General features: G+C 43.2%; 1 protein-coding gene and 1 long non-coding RNA gene across 2 annotated transcripts in view; one reads left to right on the top strand and one right to left on the bottom strand.

The window, feature by feature from the left end:
- The window catches only part of LOXHD1 (lipoxygenase homology PLAT domains 1), a gene marked incomplete at both ends in the record, with an annotated part of 233,602 nt that extends 221,314 nt beyond the window's left edge, over window positions 1–12,288 (bottom strand). The window contains 4 exons of the mRNA XM_081321186.1: window positions 931–1,115; window positions 2,713–2,793; window positions 8,378–8,492; window positions 11,889–12,288. Coding sequence (XP_081177312.1) covers window positions 931–1,115; window positions 2,713–2,793; window positions 8,378–8,492; window positions 11,889–12,288 — 781 coding nt within the window. The remainder of the gene's footprint in view (window positions 1–930; window positions 1,116–2,712; window positions 2,794–8,377; window positions 8,493–11,888) is intronic.
- LOC308663138 overlaps window positions 1–22,567 on the top strand; it is an 861,733-nt gene that overhangs the window by 350,445 nt on the left and 488,721 nt on the right. The gene's annotated exons all lie outside the window — the stretch shown is intronic.

The following is a 22,567-nucleotide window of genomic DNA, read 5'->3' as shown; positions in this document are numbered from 1 at the left end:
CTCAGGGGCTGCCCCAAAGAAGAGGCAGTCAAGCTGTTCTCCAAGGCGCCTGAAGGCAGGACAAGAAGCAACGGATGGAAACTCACCAAGGAGAGAAGCAATCTGGAAATAAGGAGGAACTTCCTGACAGTGAGAACAATTGACCAGTGGAACCACCTGCCTCCAGAAGCTGTGAATGCTCCAACACTGGAAGTTTTTAAGAAGAGACTGGACAGCCATTTGTCTGAAATGGTAGAGGGTTTTCTGCCTGAGCAGGGGGGTTGGACTAGATGACCTCCAAGATCCTTTCCAACATCATTATCATCATCATCATCATTATCATTATTATTATTATTTATTCTTTTATTCATTAAACACGAACCTCAGTCAACTGAACATTCAAATTGACTGGCACTAATGGTTGACACGGGTTGCTGCCAGCATCCTAGGTTGTTGTTGTTGTTGTTGTTGTTGTTGTTGTTGTTGTTGTTGTTGTTATCAACAACCTAGGCCAAAGAGAAATTTCCTGACATAGAACAATTAACCAGTGGAACAACCTGCTTCCAGAAGTTGTGAATGGTCCAATACGAGGTTTTTAAGAGACTGAATAACCATATGTCTGAAATGGTATAGAGTTTCCTGTCTGAGCAGGGGGTTGGACTAGATGACCTCCAAGGTCCCTTCCAACTCTGTTATTCTATTCTATTCTATTCTATTCTATTCTATTCTATTCTATTCTATTCTATTCTATTCTATTCTATTCCTGAAATGGTATAGAGTTTCCTGCCTGAGCAGGGGGCTGGACTAGATGACCTCCAAGGTCCCTTCCAACTATTATTATTATTATTATTATTATTATTATTATTATTATTATTATTATTATTATTATTATTATTATTATTATTATCATCATCATCACCATCACCATCACCGTTGTACGCAATGCTGCACCTTTGGGAACATCCATAGGGTTTAGGCTGCCAATCAGATCTCTCACATAAAGGCCGTCCCCTTCATCTTTACTCAGCCAATTGTTGCACGGGAAATAAAAACGGAGGTGGGGCCTGTTCATGTCGGTCACAATCACACGGTCAAGGTACCAGCTGGCGTTCATCCCGGTGTTGTCGTGCTCAATTCTGCAACAACAAAAAAACGGAGAAGAGAAAGAGGACGCAGGTTGGCAATCACTACGGTCGACATTTTGCAACCTGCTGCCCTCATTTGTGTCAGAATGGCAGCTGCCACGATCCCCTTTTTTCCCTCCAGCCAGGGAATTCTGGGAATTCTAACCCCAGCACAACGTATTGGGGGGGAAGAAGTTGTGGTACATTTCCCGTTTGTCACAACGGGGTTTTGGCAACAGCGGGATGGACTTCACACCTACAAATTCAAGACTCTGAAGTGGCAATTTACCTCTTGAATTTAGCGGAACAAAGACTTTCTCTCTGCAAAGGCCATCAGCTTGTTCCGTATTTTTATGTTTCTGAAGCGAGAAGTCTTTGAACATCTGTGTATTGTCAAACAGGGAGGGAGATGCTGTGAGCAATCTGGAGTTGACATTCATTAGAACTGCCCTGTTTCCTGATTTTACTGCACCTTGACCACACGCTTACAAAGGTTCCTGTTGTGTTGTTTTGAAAATCATATTTACCTTTAAAAAAAAAACCTAAATTGTATTGATTGCTTCTGTCTTTCCTTTTCTTTTCTTTTTATTGGTTAAATTTAATGCTTCCTTAAACACCAGCTGCCTGCAATTAGTGCAGGTTCGAGTCCCACCAGGCTCAAGGTTGACTCAGCCTTCCATCCTTCCGAGGTAGGTAAAATGAAGACCCAGATTGTTGGGGGCAATAAGCTGACTTTGTAATAATGCCGCTTGGGGTGTGTGTGAAAGCCCTAATAAGCAGGCATATACATAGAATGAAGGCTACTGCTAAGCTTGTAAGCCGCCCTGAGTCTTCGGAGAAGGGCGGCATATAAATGGGATTAAAAAAAAAATTATTTGCCGTCCATCTCTCTCGGGTGATTTACAATGGTGTTGTTGTTAGCTGCGAAGTCGTGTCCGACCCATCGCGACCCTATGGACAACATTCCTCCAGGCCTTCCTGTCCTCTACCATTTACAATGGTAGAATGGGGAAAAAAAATAATAACAAATTGTAAACGTAACTACCGCAAAGCAATGAAATAATTAAAAAAACAAGGAAAGTCGAATACTATATTTTAAAATATTTGTGCAGGGGGGGGGACGGGAAGCGCAAGGTCAGCTAATTAGCCGAGTAGCCACTCTTTAGGGTTTTCGAGATTGGGAAATTGTAAGGTCCCTAACCCTTGGCAAAACCTGAGAAATCATAAAAAAACTCATCCTGAAAACTCAAAGAAACAGTACTTTTTATTCGATCGAATTAAGTCCTGGGTGGGAACACCATCTGAAACGCCGGCAGCAGGTGCGTGCAGAAGTTTAAAAGTTAGCGGCGTTGCTTTATAAACTTTGTTAGCCAATGAAAATCAGACAACAGAGTAATTACGATATAAGGAAGGCATCAATCATTCCTGTACACTCCTTTATTCCCCCCTTCACCGCATCCCAACCGTGTCCGTCTTTTCCCACGCGTGCGTGAAATTGCTCCCGGACGCAAACCCTGATTACAGAAGCGAGATAGCAATAGTTAGGCAAGGCTACACAATTTGTATCTTTGTCCGGTTCCGCTTCCAGAAGCCTACGTCGCGAAAATACCTTATTTTCCGGATGGCGCCGACGTTATTGGTTTTCACTCGAAACACATCTGTTTTACTTCTTTCGAAGGCAGAACTGCTCCTGGGTCATTGCAATGAAATATAATGAAATCAGCACACCCTACATAGGAAATAGTAAGTTAATTGTGGGGTGGGGTACCGTGACCCTTTTTGTGACTTGTGGACCTCCTGGCTCTGGAATTCTGGGAGATGACACCCACAAGTCTTAAAGTCACCCCGTTTGGAGACACACACCCCCTCGCTCTTAATAAACATTGATTATGATATGGCCACCATTCATTGTCACGTATTTTTTACGTGCCAGCAGATAGTGTCTGAAGCACATTGTGGTGATTTGTGAGGCTTTTACACGCCTTGTCGTGACGACTCTCCCCAGTAGGTCAGTGCAGGTACTGAAAAAGGGACTTATGACCATTTTTCACACTTCAGACCGTTGCAGCATTTCCCCCCTCCCCCGTGGTCATGTGATCAAAATTCAGATGCTTGGCAACTGACATGTACTTACAACAGTTGCCCATCTGCCTCAAAGAGGAAGTTCAAACTCAAATACAGTTCTAGAGAATGAAAGCTTTTGATGACGCCTTATCTAAAGTAAGTTTATCTCTCAATGTTTGCATGACCTCTGTAGATACTGGGGGAAGTCAGCCCCCACCCCCACCCCCAGAGAAGGAAATATTAAAAGGGCAGAATATCATATTTCCTCAAAGGATCTTAAAGAGACAGAAAAGCATGCCCAGTTTTCTTACTAGCCCCAAGTCTCTCTCCCCCAAGCAGAAACCAGCTCTGTAGAAATGCAGATGTGATAATCCATTCAGGAAGTTTGGAGGCCTCCAGCTAGAGGCTTAGGAAGACAAAGACACCTAAAATCTACGTACCCCTCCCAAACTATAGGACAGGACATAATAGGATTAATCCACAGATGCCAAAGGGAGACAGGTCAAAATACATGACACAGGAAATACAAAGCCTCAAACAGGAACAGGAAACCACCTCAAGAGCCCCAGATGGTATAAAAACCCACTCCCTACATGTGCTCACTCTCTTTTCTTCCAGAGCCATCTTTCTGCCTGGCTCTCCTCTTCAATAAACTGCAACCTTCTTTCTAAAACAGACTCCATTTTGTTTATTCCCAGCTTGGACTGAACCCTGATGAAGACTTTCCCTTCAACAATGCCATACACTAAATAAATAAAATAAGAAGCTTTTGAGACTTTAAAATATTTATATATTTCTCAACCGCAAAGAAATACTGGGGTAAGCATTCATGTTTTAATACAGAAGGCTCTTAAAGCGAATGTAAAAATTAAACCAGAGTCATTTCTTCTAGGCTTGATGGACAAAGAACTTGAAAAAAGAAATCCGGAACTTTGCTGTTCTATGTGTTGGAGGCAGCCAGAATGCTTTATTCACAAAAATGGAAAGTTACTTTAATTCCCACAAAGCATGAATGACTGGAAATACGCATGGAATTTTTTATTTAGCAATTTAGCAGAGATGGCTAAATTACCCAATGTAATCAAAAGGGGGGGAAAAACACGTCCAACTTGTTTCTCCTTGAAAACCACTTTTTGTGATTGAAATGGAAAAGAATTATTTTTTGCTGATTAGATAGGTTTGTTGTTATGGAAATGGCTAGTACCTATCAATGTGTAAAAGTAAAAAGCTGAGGCTCTAATATTATTTTATTCTATTGTGCTTAGGGCTAGCATATCAGTATTGCAAGAATCCAGTTGGCCATTAGGTAGCAGCCAACAAAATCTCTGCATTTCTTTGCTGCCATCTAGTGGCCATATGTTTTTTTGCAGCTGAGGTAGAAATAGGTTTCCCCAAGCTTTATGCGTCAAATATGCCAAAAAAGCATGAATGTTCCTTTAGCATTCCTGAACTATAGTCTTTGCAATGTTTTCACTTTTGAGTTGCTTTTCCCAGAAATGAAGGTTTTATTTTTTAAGATCCTCAACTCAAAATACTGCAGCCAATTTTGGTCACCATATCACAAAAAAGGTGTTGAGATCTTGGAAAAAGTGCAGAGAAGAGCAACTAAGATGATTCAAGGCCCGGAGGCTAAAACATGTGAAGAACAGCTGTGGGACATGGGTTTGGCTAGTCTAAAGAAAAGAAGAAATAGGGGAGACATGATAGCAGCGTTCCAGTATCTGAGGGACTGCCACAAAGAAGAGAGGAGGGGGTCAAACTATTCTCCAAAGCACCAAAAGGCAAGACAAGAAACAGTGGTTGGAAACTGACCAAAGAGAGAAGCAACCTGGAATTAAGGAGAAAATTCCTGATAGTGAGGACAATTAACCAGTGGAACAGCTTTGCCTCCATCACAGGAGGTTGTTAAGAAGAGACTGGACAGTCACCTGTCTGAAATGGTATAGGCTCTCCTGGTTGACCTGGGGGCTGGACTGGATGACCTCCAAGGTCCCTTCCAGCTCTATTATATATATATATATATATATATATATATATATATATATATATATATATATATATATATATATATATATATATATATATATATATATATATATATATATATATATATATATATATATATATATATATATATATATATATATATATGTATATAAAGGTAAAGGTTCCCCCGCACATGTGTGCTAGTCATTTCCGACTCTAGGGGCCGGTGCTCATCTCCGTTTCAAAGCCGAAGAGCCAGCGCTTGTCCGAGGACGTCTCCGTGGTCATGTGGCTGGCATGACTAGACGCCAAAGGTGCACGGAACGCTGTTCCCTTCCCACCGTAGTGGTCCCTGTTTTTCTACTTGCATTTTGACGTGCTTTCGAACTGCTAGGTTGGCAGAAGCTGGGACGAGTAACAGGCGCTCACTCTGCTACGCGGCACTCGGGATTCGACCCACCAAACTGCCAACCTTCTGATCGACAAGCTCAGCGTCCTAACCCACTGAGCCACCGCATCCCTGGTTCATATTTACGACGGTTGCAATGTCCTCTGAGGTCACGTGATTTTGCAACCTTTTGCCAAGCAAAGTCAATGGGGAAGTCGGATTTGCTTGTGGCAAGAAAGGTCATAAAATGGGGCAGAATTTACTGAATAGCTGTCCCGCTTGGCAAACAGACACATTGGCCTCTGTTGTGTGTCGTAAGTCAAGGACTAGCTGTATAGAGAGAAAGAAAGATGAGGAGTTACAGTATAAGGATTAGAATTTCCCAAGACGTTGCTGCATCCAAAGGAACCCAGGCAAGCATGGTGTGAAAAAGACTTCATCCTTTTTTGATGATGATGATGATGATGATGATGACGACGATGACGATGACAACAACAACAACAACAATAATAATGATGATGATGATGATGATGATGATGATGATGATGATGATGATGATGGGAAGGGACCTTGGAGGTCATCTAGTCCAACCCCCTGCTCAGGCAGGAAACACTTTATAATTTCCCCCATTAAGAAAGCACTTAGGTGCTCTCTGGATATTTTGCATTTTACTCTCATCTCTCTAGCTGGAATAATAAATGGTCAGGCTCAGTGGGAAACAGATGTACATCGCACATCTGGAGACAAACATATTGCCAGCACCAGGGAAAATGTAAACATTTACCATTTACTCATTCGCACAACTTATTTGTCAGTTGAGTTCACCATATGCCCTTGTGATAACTACCTTGGCATTCTCCCCACTACGAATGTTCACATATATATAAATAGGGGGGGGGGCACCCACTGGTTTAATTAAACAATTTTAAAAGTCCAGCATGTTGCAAAATGTTAGTCTTTTGACTTGTTTTTATTGCCTAAACCCCTTCTGGGCCTGGAACTCTACATTTTCTTACCAAGTAAAAATCATGGGTAGCAGAAGGCATTAATTCTGTCTGGAAACATGTCTACCTGCCCCAAACAAATGTAAATAGGATACTAACACTTTGTAATGCAAACTGTCCCTGTGCAATTACTGCTCAACTTACGGCCATTCATTTAGTGACCATTCAAAGTTACAACATTGAAATAAAATTGAAGGATGAACACTTGGCAACTGGCATGTACATATGCCGGTTGCAGACAAGCAAGACTGACAAACCAAGTCAATGGGGGAAGCCAGATTCAGTTAACTAACGTAACAGCTGTGTCAGAGTGTGCACAGTCTTATTGCACTGAGATAACCCAGGAGTAAACTCAGTAAACAGTGGTCTATATTAAATGGTGGTTTATACTATCCACAATATCATACACCAGGAACAATATACATGCGTGTGTTAACACAGCAGGATCCAACACACAGCAGTTACGCTAGGAAACTGAAGAGACAGCACACATCTGCGGAGCCCTCCCTTTTATACAAAGGCTCTTAAAGAGACACAGACCCTGCTGGCTCTTAAAGGGACACAGAGCCTGCTGAGTCATTCCCATCATTACATCATACATCTTACATTGCACGAGCTGGTTAGCAGTTAAATTATTACCTTGACAAGCTGCAGTGATTCACTTAACAACTGAGGCCATAAAATGGGGCAAAACTCAAGAGCAAGCCGCTTTCAAAATCCTGCCAAGAAAACTGCAGGGTTTGAGTCAGGCTGTTGCCAGGAGGCAGCACTGACTCAAAGGCATAGTTAGATAGATAGATAGATAGATAGATAGATAGATAGATAGATAGATAGATAGATAGATAGATAGATAGATAGGTAGGTAGGTAGGTAGGTAGGTAGGTAGGTAGGTAGGTAGGTAGGTAGATAGATAGATAGATAGATAGGTAGGTAGGTAGGTAGGTAGGTAGGTAGGTAGGTAGGTAGGTAGATAGATAGATAGATAGATAGATAGATAGATAGATAGATAGATAGATAGATAGATAGATAGATAGATAGATAGATAGATAGATAGATAAGCAAGCCCCAACTTAGCTTTTCTTGTGATCAGACAAGTAGACTAGCCATTGTCCATTATAAGGCACCTTAAAGTTTTCTAAATTATTATTATATCCTTGGGCAAAAGCTGAAGAAGACCTAATTTTTTTCCCCGAAATGGCATGGCAAGTCCAAATAATGGAAATGTTGCATATGTTTGGTCATCCTCACCATTCCCCTGCAGATGTAACTTGATTTCCTCACTGGCTTGAATGCATTTTGAATTGTGTTATGCCCAGTAAACTGGGAACAGAACAGAATAATAGACTTTGAAGGGATCTTGGAGGCCTTCTAGTCCAACCCCCCACTCAGGCAGGAAACCCTATACCATTTCAGACAAATGGCTGTCCAGTCTCTTCTTAAAAACTTCCACTGTTGGAGCATTCACCACTTCTGGAGGCAGGTTGTTCTACTGGCTAATTGTTCTCACTGTCAGGAAATTTCTCCTGAGTTCCAGGTTGCTTCTCTCCTTGACTAGTTTCCATCCGTTGCTTCTTCTCTTGCCTTCATGCGCTTTGGAGAATAGCTTGACTGCCTCTTCTTTGGGGCATCCCCTGAGATACTGGAAGACTGCTATCATGTCACCCCTGGTCCTTCTGTTCATTAAACTAGACATACCCAGTTCCAGCAACCATTCCTGATATGTTTTAGCCTCCTGATTATCTTTGTCGCTCTTCTCTGCACTCTTTCCAGAGTCTCAACAACATCTCTTTTTATAATGCTCTACAGAATTTGTGCATTTTGGCAATACTCACTTGCTGGTCAGATGGACTTTTGGCGTGATGCCAAATTCACCGAAGAGTGTAACGAAGACGTTGGCCTCGGTCCCTGCTCCTCTGATATCTCCAGTCACGGTCACCACTTCATAGACTGCGAAGGAAAAGGGCGGAAAAGCGATCAAAACGAACAAACGAAAAAAAAGTCAGAATTTGAAGAGCCATGTAGATTTATAGCTGATCCGAAAATCATGGTGAAAAAAAACTAGAATTCTGTTCTGAGTAAATGCAGGGTCTGAAAGCTCCTTTTTTTTCTATTTTAACACCCCCTGGTTTGACTCACCAAGGACTTCTTCAGTGATTCAGACAGTTTGGAATCTATGCAAAGAAAGGCTGCAAGGAATGGTCTAGAGCAGACTAAACTTTTCTAAAGAGAATGGGAGAAGCTGGGACTGTTTAGTCAAAGGGGAGGGGAGGGGATAAGGGGATAAATGGATGAAGAAGGGAAGGGGCAGGGAGAGGAGAGGAGGGGAGGGGAAGGGAGGAGAGGGGAGAGGAGGGGATAAATGGATGGCTAAGGGAAGGGAAAGGGAGGGGAGGGGAGGGGAGGAGAGAGAGGGGAGGGGAGAGGATAAATGGATGAAGAAGGGAAGGGGCAGGGAGAGGAGAGGAGGGGAGGGGAGGGGAGGGGAGAGGAGAGGAGGAGAGAAGGGGATAAATGGATGGCGAAGGGAAGGGAAAGGGAGGGGAGGGGAGGGGAGGAGAGAGAGGGGAGGGGAGAGGATAAATGGATGAAGAAGGGGAGGGCAGGGGAGGGGAGGGGGGGAAGAGAGGGGAGGGGATAAATGGATGAAGAAGGGAAGGGGAGAGGAGGGGGAGGGGAGGGGAGAGAGGGAACGGGATAAGGGGATAAATGGATAAAGAAGGGAAGGGGGCAAGGAGGGGAGAGGAAAAGAGGGGAGGGGAATAGAGGAGAGGAGAGGAAAGGGGGAGGAGAGGAGGAGAGAAGGGGATAATGGATGAAGAAGGGAAGGGGAGGGGAGGAGAGGAGAGAGAGGGGAGGGGAGGGGAGGAAAGGGAAGGGCAGTTGTTAACTGAGTTTTGCCCCCAAATGGCCATAATAATCACACCTAACAAACGGTCAACTTTGAACATTTCATTTAGTGACCTTCAAAATTCAGACGCTTGGCAACTTGTCTCATATTTATGATGTTCGCAGTGTCCCGGGGGGGAGGAGGGGGGTGTCACGTGATCCCCGGTTGCCACCTGACAAGCAAATGGGGGAGAGCCACATTCATTTAAGAACCGTGTTACCAACTTAATAATTGCCACGACGCACTTAACAACTGTGGCAAGGAAGGTCATAAAATGAGACAAAGATGATCAGGGGACCGGAGGCTAAAAGATATAAAGAACGGTTGCTGGAATTGGGGATGTCTAGTTTAGTGAAGAGAAGGACGAGGGGGGACAGGATAGCAGCGTTCCAATATCTCAGGGGCTGCCCCAAAGAAGAGGGAGTCAAGCTGTTCTCCAAAGCGCCCAAAGGCAGGAGAAGAAGCAACGGATGGAAACTCATCAAGGAGAGACGCAACCTGGAACTAAGGAGAAACTTCCTGACAGTGAGGACAATTAACCAGTGGAACAACCTGCCTCCAGAGGTGGTGAATGCTCCAACCCTGGAAGTTTTTAAGAAGAGACTGGAGAGCCATTTGCCTGAAATGGTATAGGGTTTCCTGCCTGAGCATGGGGTTGGACTAGAAGACCTCCAAGGTCCCTTCCAACTCTATTATTATTATTATTATTATTATTATTATTATTATTATTATTATTATTATTATTATTATTATTATTATTATTATTATTATTATTATTATGTTGTTGTTGTTGTTGTTGTTGTTGTTGTTGTTGTTGTTGTTTTTGTTGTTTTTGTTGTTACTTGTTAACTGAATCCTAGACCCTTCATCTTAGTAGAAATATTTACTAATAAAGCAAGTGGGAAAAACTCTGGAATTATTATTTTCCCGTGTTTATTCCAAACATGGTTACTTAACAATGCAAGATAACTTGTAGATTGTTTATGTGTATCGCTCCCCTTTGTGTATCTGTGCAATCGCTCTGCTTAACCCTCTCCTTCCAGGGAAGTAATATTATATGTTCATTTATCTATTCACAGTTAATTGAAGCATAAATTATTCAATTAACCTAAATTCCTGGTTTTACAGACAAGATTAAACCATAAACTAACCACACGGACTAGTTCAGCCACGTGCTGGGCTAAAATGTGGGGAAGTTGATAATTCAGTGTCTGTGTTATGCAAATACAGTCCTTACACTGAATTAAAATGCCGAACGTCAGAAGGTGATAATAATACTTATAGCCCTTAAGGACAACATATTATTAAGTTGAATGGAGTAGGCCCCAGTTTGCTACTACTTAGTTTTTATATTAAGACTGTAAGGCAAAAGTAAAAATGTTATTTAACTGAGCTGACTACGCAGACGCACTGTAACCGTGCATTTATCTTGGCAAAAATACATAAGTGGTTTATCTCTGACTTCCTGCAGAATGTTTTTTTCCCAAACTTCAACCCTTAAGTGCAGGTAACAACCATGATAGCAGAATTCCAGTATCTGAGGGGCTGCCACAAGGAAGAGGAGGGGGTCAAATTATTCTCCAAAGCACCAGAGGGAAGAGCGAGAAACAACGGTTGGAAACGGACCAAAGAGAGACGCAACCTGGAATTAAGGAGAAACTTCCTGACAGGGAGAACAATTAACCAGGGGAACAGCTTGCCACCAGAAATCGTGGGCGCTCCATCACTGGAGGCTTTTAAAAAGAGACTGGACACTTACTTGTCTGAGTAGGGGGTTGGACTAGAAGACCTCCAAGGTCCCTTTGAACTCTGTTGTTGTAGTTGTTGTTGTTGTTGTTGTTGTTGTTGTTGTTGTTGTTGTTATTATTATTATTATTATTATTATTATTATTATTATTATTATTATTATTATTTTATATCCAGAGGTTCTCAACCCTTATCTTCACCCTGTACCCTCTTTACCTTTTATGGACACGGGCCCCCCAAGACGTAACTCAAGATTTAAATCATAACATTTTTTTTCAAGCCTTTGTGGACCCCCTATGACAGGGGTCTTCAAACCTGGCCCTTTGATGACTTGTGGACTTCAACTCCCAGAATTCCTCAGCCAGTTTGAGGGAACTATGACCCTTTGATGACTTGTGGACTTCAACTCCCAGAATTCCTCAGCCAGTTTGAGGGAACTATGACCCTTTGATGACTTGTGGACTTCAACTCCCAGAATTCCTCAGCCAGGCACGCGTGCCTGGCTGAGGAACTCTGGGAGTTGAAGTCCACAAGTCATCAAAGGGCCAAGTTCGAAGACCCCTGCTCTATGATGTTATTGAGCATCCCGCAGACCCCTGCTGACCCCAGGTTGAAAACCACCCAATCCAACCCTTAGAAGCAACAGCAAAAATAAAAACACAACAACAACAACAACACCCACCACATTCTAATCAACTCCTCCATCTCACCCTTTTTCTTGTTGTATTCATCTTCGGTTTCGTGGGAAGATTCCGAATGGTAATCAAGAAGCTCCTGTTTGTACATCTCTGCAAAGTTCTCATCATCCTTCCTCGCCTTCTTCTTATCCTTATGCTTGGATTTTTTACCTTTCTTCTTCTTCTTCTTCTTTTTCCTCTTTCTCTTGTGGCCATCCTCCTCCTCCTCCTCATCGTTGCCGTCACTGTATTCTTTCTTTCTTTTCTTCTTTTTCTTTTTCTTCTTCCTCTCTTCACTGCTGTCTTCTGATGAGTCTTCGCTTCTCACCTCTGCCGAGTTCCTTTTTCTCAGATTCTTCTTTCTTTCACGGCCCTCCTCTTCCTCCTCCTCCTCCTCCTCCTCCTCCTCCTCCTCCTCTGAAGACCAACTCATTCTCGTCATCCACTACTCGTCTACTCTCCCTCTTCTCTACCACGCCACTACTTGCTTCTCCAAGTAATGGAGTTTTTCTCCCCCCCACCACCACCCTTTTTAAGCTGGTTGGATTTCCCCCCTCTAAATACTTTCCACTCCTCTACTATTTCTTGAACTTTCCTAATGGCCTCTAACTCTCCCTTCTGCCTCTGCTTTATTGTGATAACTGCCTTTCTCCTGGGCAGTTATCTCATGTGGGCTTCTTAGCGCCTCCGTCTACTACTACTTTAACTTTACTCCTTCCTTCTTCCAGGGGTTCACCTCTTCTGTTTCCTCTCTGACTTGTGTTGTTTTTCACTTCCATTATTTATTCATTGGGGCTTAACGGTCGAGTGTGCATGCAAGCACATACGATTATATAGATTTAAGACAGGCAATGAGTCTATTCCGTCTCACCAGACCTGCTTTTGAGTGGAAGTCGGATAAGAACGTGCGGTCTAGTGCACCGTATCCTTTGCACAGCAAAGGGGGTGGGTGGGTGGTGGTGGAATATTTGGCTGGTTTGGGTCAGGATATCATCTGCTGCTTTAGGAGGAAATGGACCTGCTGTTTCCAAAGTCAGATGGCCGTGTACAGAAGACAAGTCTAACGGGTAGTTTTACAGCAGACTGTGTCATAGATAGAGATGCTCCAACACTGGAGGTTTTTAAGAAGAGATTGGGTAACCATGTGTCTGAAATGGTACAGGGTCTCCTGCCTGAGCAGGGGGTGGGAATAGATGACCTCCAAGGTCCCTTCCAGCTCTATTCTGATTGATTGATTGATTGATTGATTGATTGAAATAGTATAGGGTCTCCTACCTGAGCAGGGGGTTGGACTAGAATAATAACAATAATAATAAACCTTTATTGTCAAAGTACAACATGTGTACATTGAGATTAGCTGAGCCTCCCCCCCCCCGTGCTCCCTCCCCCCAACACACAGTGACAACAAACCCTCCATCCCACCACACTGTGAACCAACTACACCACACACCGGCCTCCCAAGTCAATTCTGCATAAGATTATGTCCCATTCAAAAGCCTAACAGCCCACGGATAAAAGCTATTTTTCAGCCTGTTGGTACGGCTGGCTATGTTCCTGTATCTCCTACCGGATGGTAGGAGAGTAAAGAGATACCGTCCAGGGTGTGAGTCATCCCTGAGAATCTTCCTCACTCTTCCAAGGCAACGAGCCCTGGCGAGGTCATCCAGTGGTGTCAGGGGACAGCCCACAATGTCTTGTGCTGTGCTCACTACCCTCTGCAATACTTTCCTATCCGCGGCTGTCAGACCAGCATACCAAACCACAATACCAAGGTCCCTTCCAGCTCTATTTTGATTGATTTATTGATTGATTGGGTGGTTGAAATAGTATAGGTTTCCTGCCTGAGTAGGGGGTTGGACTAGAACAGGGGCCCCCAACCCCGGGTCTGTGGACCGGTACTGGTTCACAGCATGCCAGCAACCAGGCCACACAAACAAGGAAAGCCCCATCCACCGGATGCAGGCAGCACACAAAACCACGCACCCTCCAGTCCGCAGAAAAACCTCTCTCCACGGAAACGGTCCCTGGTGCCCGAAAGGTTGGGGACCTCCGCTTTACAGGCTCTCAACTTCTGTTTTACAATGTAGTGATCCAATCTGGACACAGAATCGCAAGAGTGGTTTCACCAGCACAGTATAAAATGATCCAAAATAATTAATAATAATAATAATAATAATAATAATAATAATAATAATAATTATTATTATTATTATTATTATTATTATTATATTATTATTATTATTATTATTATTATTATTATTATTATTATTATTATTATTATTATTATTATTATTATTATTAAGATTAGCCAAAATCAGTTAGGTAAAAAGATAGTGAGAAGATTTTTTTTTTCTAAAAAAAAAAAAAATTGTTAATGTCACCTCTAGTTTGAAACCAGCGCAGAAGTCTCCATCTTTCAAACCCAGAGCAAAAGACGAAAACCCATAGAAATATACAGATATTTTTAGTTCGGAACAGAACAGGACAGAACAGAACAGAACAGAACAGAAAAAATGGAATAGAATAGAATAGAATAGAATAGAATAGAATAGAATAGAATAGAATAGAATAGAATAGAATAGAATGGAATGGAATGGAATGGAATGGAATGGAATGAAATGGAATGGAATGGAATGGAATGGAATGGAATGGAATGGAATGGAATGGAACAGAACAGAATAGAATAGAATAGAATATGGAATGGGATGGGATGGGATGGAATAAAATGCAGACATGTCAAACTCGTGACGTCACATGACGTCACTCAACATATCAGGACGGCTTTGCCATTCCTGGCAATGGGATGGGCGCAGCTTCCAAATGACGCATCCGGCCCACGGGCCGGCAGTTTGACACCCCTGGAACAGAATATAGAATGGAATGGAATGAATAGAATATAGAATATAGAATGGAATAAACCATGATCATAGTCATTGTAAAAATACATTCTTCATAACTCATAAGATACAACAGTTAATGATAGTCATAGGATACTAGATAAGCGATATCATGCAGATAGCATGGATATACTGCAGCAGCACTGCAGCCATCTCTACATAAACAACCTATGAATCAGCCTGGAATTGGTTGCCCAAGTTCAGTTATAATATTTATCACACAATATGTTTATCACACACATCAGCACATTGACTATAAACCAGAGGAGAAGCTTAGGACAGTGGAATTGAAAAGGAGATATCGCTGTAATGTTATCAGGAAATGAATCTGGTTACAACTTGCATATTGTTCAAGGCTAAGGACAGATTGCCCCCTTCTGGAAAAAAAGAAATCTAGTTTATTTATTTTTTTATTTTTCAAAATGCATTCACAATACCGTCATTCTAGTATTTATTTATTTATTTATTTATTTTTGGGACTTATATGCCGCCCTATCTCCCGAAGGACTCAGGGCGGCTAACAACAATAAAACACAATAATACAAATGTTAAAAAAGATTAAACTAACAAGCCCCAATGATAAAATGATAAAATATTAAAAATATTCTATTTAAAAATTCCTATCGTCAGTCCAGGTCAGCCAGATGGAAGAGAAATGTTTTAAGGCCGCGGCGAAAGGACCGGAGATCCGGGGCCATCCGGAGCTCAAGAGGGAGTTGGTTCCATAGGGCTGGCGCTCCCACAGAGAAGGCCCTCCCCCTGGGGGTCGCCAGCCGACATTGTCTAGCCAACGGCACCCTGAGGAGGCCTTCTCTGTGTGAGCGCACTGGGCGATGGGAAGTCGTCCCCGGCAGCAGACGGTCCTGCAAATATCCCAGGCCTAAGCCATGTAGGGCTTTAAAGGTAAGTACCAGCACCTTAAATCTCACCAGGAGGACAACCGGTAACCAATGTAGCTCATGCAGGAGGGGTGTAATATGGGAGTATCGGGATACTCCCATCACAACCCGCGCGGCCGCATTCTGCACCAGCTGGAGCCTCCGGGTGGTCTTCAAGGGCAGCCCCATGTAGAGAGCATTGCAGTAATCTATACGGGAGGTAATGAGTGCATGAGTGACCGTACGTAGAGCATCTCGGTCCAGATAGGGGCGCAACTGGCACACCAGGCGAACCTGGGCAAATGCCCCCCTGGCCACGACTCCTATATGATCTTCAAAACTGAGTCGTGTATCCAGGAGGACGCCTAAGTTGCGTGCCCTATCAACGGGAGGTTACACCTCACCTCCCATAACCAAAGACAGAACCTCTTGGACTAAATGAGATGCCAGTACATAGAGCTACTCAGTCTTGGCCGGGTTGAGATGGAGCCTGTTCTTCCCCATCCAGATCCGTACCGCTTCCAGGCAACGGGACATCACATCGAGGGCATCACTGGGTCAGTTCAGGGTGGAGATGAAAAGCTGGGTATCATCAGCATATTGATGATACCTCACCCCGAAACCACGGATGATCTCTCCCAGCAGCTTCATATAGATGTTGAACAGGAGGGGAGAGAGGACCGACCCCTGGGGCACCCCACAACTAAGGGGCCTCGGGGTTGACCTCTGCCTTCCTGCCAACACTGTCTGCGAACAGCCCGAGAGGTAGGAGGAAAACCACCGTAAAACGGTGCCTCCCACTCCCAACCCCCCAAGACGTCGCAGCAAGATACCATGGTCGATGATATTAAAAGCCGCTGAGAGATCTAATAGGACCAGGACAGAGGAATAACCCCTGTCCCGGGCCCGCCAGAGATCATCCACCAGTGCGACCAATGCCGTCTCTGTGCTGTACCCAGGCCTGAAACCCAATTGGTACGGATCCAGATACTCAGTTTCCTCCAGGACCAAAGGGAGCTGCCGTGCCACCACGCTCTCAACAACCTTCGCAAGAAAGCGATGGTTGGAGACAGGACGAAAGTTATTTAAAATAGCTGGATCCAAGGCAGGTTTCTTGAGGAGAGGCCTCACCACCGCCTCCTTCAAGGCGGCAGGGAAGCACACCTCACTCAAGGAAGCATTAATTACTGCCAGGAGCCAGCCTCGTGTCACCTCCCGAGCTGAATAAACCAGCCAGGAGGGGCACGGTCCAACAAACACGTGGCAGCACTTAATCTCCCCATGATCCTGTCCACTTCATCCGGAGTCACAGGATCAAACTCCTCCCAAATATTATTGGCCAAACCCATCGCTTCCCCCTCGTCAGATACTGCCCAGTCAGAATCCAGACCAGCCCGAATCTGAGCGATTTTATCCAGCAGATGCTGACTAAACTCCTCGGCCTGTCCCCGCAAGGGGTCCTCCCCCGTCCCCTGATTTAAAAGGTCACCCTAAACAAGGCGGCTGGGCGGTTATCTGCAGACGCAATGAGGGCGGCGAAGTGAGCACGCTTCGCCGCCTGCATTGCCACAAGGTAGGATCTAGAAAAAGATCTTAACTCTGTTCGGTCAGATTTGGACCGACTAGACCTCCAAATGTTCTCTAGGCCCCTCCTCCGGCGCTTCATCTCCCGCAGGTCCACGGAAAACCAAGGGGCCAACCGGGACCTGCGCTGGGTCAGAGGCCGCAAAGGCACAACGTGGTCGAGAGCCTCCGAAGCAGCCCGTTGCCAGGCGTCAACTAAGGTCTCGACCAGGCTGTGGGAAAGGGAGGCAGGAATCAGTCCAAGCGCCATCTGGAACCTATCCGGGTCCATCAGGCGCCTGGGGCGGAACCACCTGGTTGGTTCCACCTCCCAGCAGCGGGAGGTGGCATAACGGAGGCCCAGCCGCAGGAGATAATGGTCTGTCCATGAAAGGGGTTGAGAGATTGGAGAAACCCCACCCAGACCATTAAGCCACTGCCCAGAGATAAAAATAAGGTCGGGCGTGTTTCCCCCCTCGTGAGTCGGACCCTGAATAATCTGGGTCAGGTCCATGGCCATCATGGAAGCCATGAACTCTAGTAAGGAGGGACATGTTCAAAACCAACAAAAATGGTTGTAAATGTTCTGCTAGCATGTTGACTCTAATGGCAGAAAGTGAAGAAGAACTAAAGAGCCTCTTGTTGCGAGTGAAGAAGGAGAGTGCAAAAGTTGGGTTGAAACTAAACATTAAGAAAACGAAGATCATGGCATCTGGCCCTCTCAATTCCTGGCAAATAGATGGGGAAGAAATTGAGGTAGTGACAGATTTTATTTTCCTGGGCTCCAAGATCACTGCAGATGGAGACTGTAGCCAAGAAATTAAAAGACTCTTGCTCCTGGGGAGGAAAGCCATGACAAATCTAGACAGCACACTAAAAAGCAGAGACATCATCCTGCCAACAAAAGTGTGTATAGTCAAGGCTATGGTCTTCCCAGTTGCAACGTATGCCTGTGAAAGTTGGACCATAAGAAAGGCTGAACGCCAAAGAATTGAGGCCTTTGGACTGTGGTGCTGGAGAAGACTCCTACGAGTCCCTTGGACTGCAAGGCGATCAAACCGGTCAGTCCTAGAGGAGATCAACCCTGACTGCTCTTTAGAAGGCCAGATCCTGAAGTTGAAACTCAAATCCTTTGGCCACCTAAGGAGAAGGAAGGACTCACTGGAGAAGAGCCTAATGCTGGGAAAGGTGGAGGGCAAGAGAAGAAGGGGACGACAGAGAATGAGGTGGCTGGATGGAGTCACTGAAGCAGGAGGCGTGCGCTTAAAGGGACTCCAGAAGATGGTAGAGGACAGGAAGGCCTGGAGGAACGTTGTCCATGGGGTGGCGATGGGTCGGACACGACTTCGCAGCTAACAACAACAAAGCATGTTGACTTCTTCCTTGCATTCAGACAAGGAACACTAAAAAAACAAGATCTATTAAAGAAAGCATGTTAAAAAGTCCCCACGTTAGGCCAGAGATGATCAAATATACAGTATAGTACTCTGCTCAGACTGTTTCAAGGTGAAAAAGTCAAAGCTGCTTTTCACAGTTAGCCTTCAAGTTATGACCATTTGTTTATGGACTGTTGAAAGTTACAACAGCACTAAAAAGAAGTGATGTGGCTGTTTTTCACACTTACGACCAACGCAACATTCCCGTGATCAACATTCAGGACACTTGGCAACCGGCTCATATTTATGACGGTTGCAGTGTCCCCTTCTGTGAGCAATGGGGAAGCCAGATTCACTTAACAATCGTGTGACTAATTTAAAACAGCAGTAATTCATCTAACAAACTTATCTGGGTTGTAAAAATCAAGGGAGCACGAGGTAGCCAAGAATTAATTTTCTGATTATCTTGGCTGGGGAAAAAGAGCTTATTGTTGTTACAGAGCTGTAAAAAGATATGTGAAGAAATACATGATGTATATACCTGTACCTATACCTATACATACATAAAGGTAAAGGTTCCCCCGCACATGCGTGCTAGTCGTTTCCGACTCTAGGGGCCAGTGTTCATCTCCGTTTTAAAGCCGCAGAGCCAGCGCTTGTCCGAGGACGTCTCCGTGGTCATGTGGCCGGCATGACTAGACGCCAAAGGCGCACGGAATGCTGTTACCTTCCCACCGGAGCGGTCCCTATTTTTCTACTTGCATTTTTAAGTGCTTTGGAACTGCTAGGTTGGCAGAAGCTGGGACGAGTAACAGGCGCTCATTCTGCTACGTGGCACTCGGGATTCGACCCGCCAAACTGCCGACCTTCTGATCCACAAGCTCAGCGTCCTAACCCACTGAGCCACCGTGTCCCTTACATACATACATACATACATACATACATACATACATACATATGTTTTAATCTCATCAGCCTAGAATTTTATTGCTCATTTATAAAATGGAGTTGCTCTTGTTTCTAAAGGAAAAGCTTAACATATGCGCTAAGTGGAAAATTCTGAGGTGCTTTGACATTAGATAGGTGGCTAACAGCTAAATGTCAGCTGAAACCGCAAGTGGAGGAAACACAAAGATAAAAAATAGGGCTTACGCTAGCAATAACTAGGTCGCCGTTAACAAAGTGACATGGGTGCAAGGGGCTTCTTGGTGTGGGTGGGGGAATGGTGTCTTTGATGCTGTGTCAAACTTGTGTAAGGGAGTAAAAAGTGGGTGCATCCTTCACGTTTGCAAATAGGTGAATACATTCTTTGCTGCTCTCCAGTTATTGTCTCCAGTAGTTCCATAGGCGAACTTGTACTGAATTTGTACTCATGCATATTTGTGTTTGCAAATATGCAAATATGTTCTTTGCTGCTTTCCAGTTATTGTCTCCAGTAGTTCCATATACAAACTTAATAATAATGATAATAATAATAATGATGATGATGATAATGTTGGAAGGGACCTTGGAGATCATCTAGTCCAACCCCCTGCTCAGGCAGGAAACTTGTACTGTATTTCTACTTGTACATATTTGTGTTTGCAAATATGTGAATACATACTTTGCTGCTCACAAGTTACTGTGTCCAGTAGTTCCATAGGCAAAATTCTACACTTGTGATCATGCAGATATAGCTGACCTATGAAAGCCCTACTTGTAGAGGTCCATGGTACATTCTTCCAAGCTTCTAGAAGCCTTCAGAAACTCTGAAATCTATTTTTTTTTCATCCCAGAAGAGGGCAACGATGCCATACGTGTTGTTATTTTTACAGCAATTAAATTCTGACAAATGATCACACAGATGGAAGTAACGGTTACCTATCTCATCAGCTGAACTAAGAAACTGGAAAAAGTAAGGTTCTACATTTAGGAAAGAAAAAACAAATGCGCAGGTATAGTATAGGTGGTACCTTGCTCAATAGTAGTAACTATGAGAGGGATCTCGGAGTCCTAGTGGACGATCCCTTAAATAGGAGCCAGCCGTGTGACGCAGCTGCCAAAAAAGCCAACACAGTGCTAGGCTGCCTCAACAGAGAGATAGAATCCAGATCACCTGAAGTGTTAATACCACTTTACAAGGCCTTGGGAAGGCCACACTTGGAATACGGCATCCAGTTTTAGTCACCACGATGTAAAAAAGATGCTGAGACTCTGCAAAGAGCGCAGAGAAGAGCAACAAAGATGATCAGGGGACTGGAGGCTAAAACATACAAGGAACGGTTGCTGGAATTGGGTATGTCCAGTTTAATGAGGAGAAGGACCAGGAGGGACAGGATAGCAGCCTTCCAATATTTCAGGGGCTGCCCCAAAGAAGAGGCAGTCAAGCTATTCTCCAAAGCACCTGAAGGCAGGACAAGAAGCAACGGATGGAAACTGACCAAAGAGAGAAGCAACCTAGAACTAAATAGGAATTTCCTGACAGAACAATTAACCAGTGGGAAAACCTGCCTCCAGAAGCTGTGAATGCTCCAACACTGGAAGTTTTTAAGAAAAGACTGGACAGCCATTTGTCTGAAATGGTATAGTTTCCTGCCTGAGCAGGGGGTTGGACTAGATGACCTCCAAAGTGCCTTCCAACTTTATTATTATTATTATTATAAACGAGGATTCAATTATTTGTTTTCAGCCCAACCTCCTTTCTCTTTAGTTGTCAGAAGACAAGTGTAAGGATAACCATCCGGCCACAGATCCCCTCCTTCCAGGACGCCCAGAATCCCCTAATATTTCATTGCTAAAATTTGGTGAATAAAATATCAGATTTCAGTGATGCAACGGCTATGCTCATGTGGGAAAATACAGGTACTCTTCAAATTGCAACCATCCATTAAGTGACCATTTGAACTTGCCAGGGCCCTGAAAAAAGTGACTTATGATGGTTTTGCAGCATCCCCATGGTCACGCGATCAAACTTTGGACCCTTGGCAACTGGCTCATATTTATGTAGGTTGCGGCGTCCCATGGTTGTGATCCTGTAAGAAAAACAATAATAGCTAGATGTTGCTTTTGCAGGAATCATACATTTGAAGGGGCCAGTAGTAAGAAATGTCACAGGGCTTAGAATTATAAGAATAGAATAGAATAGAATAGAATAGAATAGAATAGAATAGAATAGAATAGAATAGAATAGAATAGAATAGAATAGAATAGAATAGAATAGAATAGAATAGAATAGAATAGAATAGAATAGAATGGAATGGAATGGAATGGAATGGAATGGAATGGAATGGAATGGAATGGAATGGAATGGAATGGAATAGAATAGAATAGAATAGAATAGAATAGAATAGAATAGAATAGAATAGAATAGAATAGAATAGAATAGAATAGAATAGAATAGAATAGAATAGAATAGAATAGAATAGAAAATATGGAATAGAATAGAATAGAATAGAATAGAATAGAATAGAATAGAATAGAATAGAATAGAATAGAATAGAATAGAATAGAATAGAATAGAATAGAATAGAATAGAATAGAATGGAATGGAATGGAATGGAATAGAAAATATGGAATAGAATAGAATAGAATAGAATAGAATAGAATAGAATAGAATAGAATAGAATAGAATAGAATAGAATAGAATAGAATGGAATGGAATGGAATGGAATGGAATGGAATGGAATGGAATGGAATGGAATGGAATAGAATAGAATAGAATAGAATAGAATAGAATAGAATAGAATAGAATAGAATAGAATAGAATAGAATAGAATAGAATAGAATAGAATAGAATAGAATAGAAAATATGGAATAGAATAGAATAGAATAGAAAAGAATAGAATAGAATAGAATAGAATAGAATAGAATAGAATAGAATAGAATAGAATAGAATAGAATAGAATAGAATAGAATAGAATAGAATAGAATGGAATGGAATGGAATGGAATGGAATGGAATGGAATGGAATGGAATGGAATAGAATAGAATAGAATAGAATAGAATAGAATAGAATAGAA

Source organism: Vipera berus, assembly GCF_964194415.1.
Source record: "Vipera berus genome assembly, chromosome: 2".
Taxonomy (NCBI): Eukaryota; Metazoa; Chordata; class Lepidosauria; order Squamata; family Viperidae; genus Vipera; species Vipera berus.
Note: the sequence above shows the minus strand (reverse complement) of the source record. Positions and strands in the feature narration are given on the sequence as shown.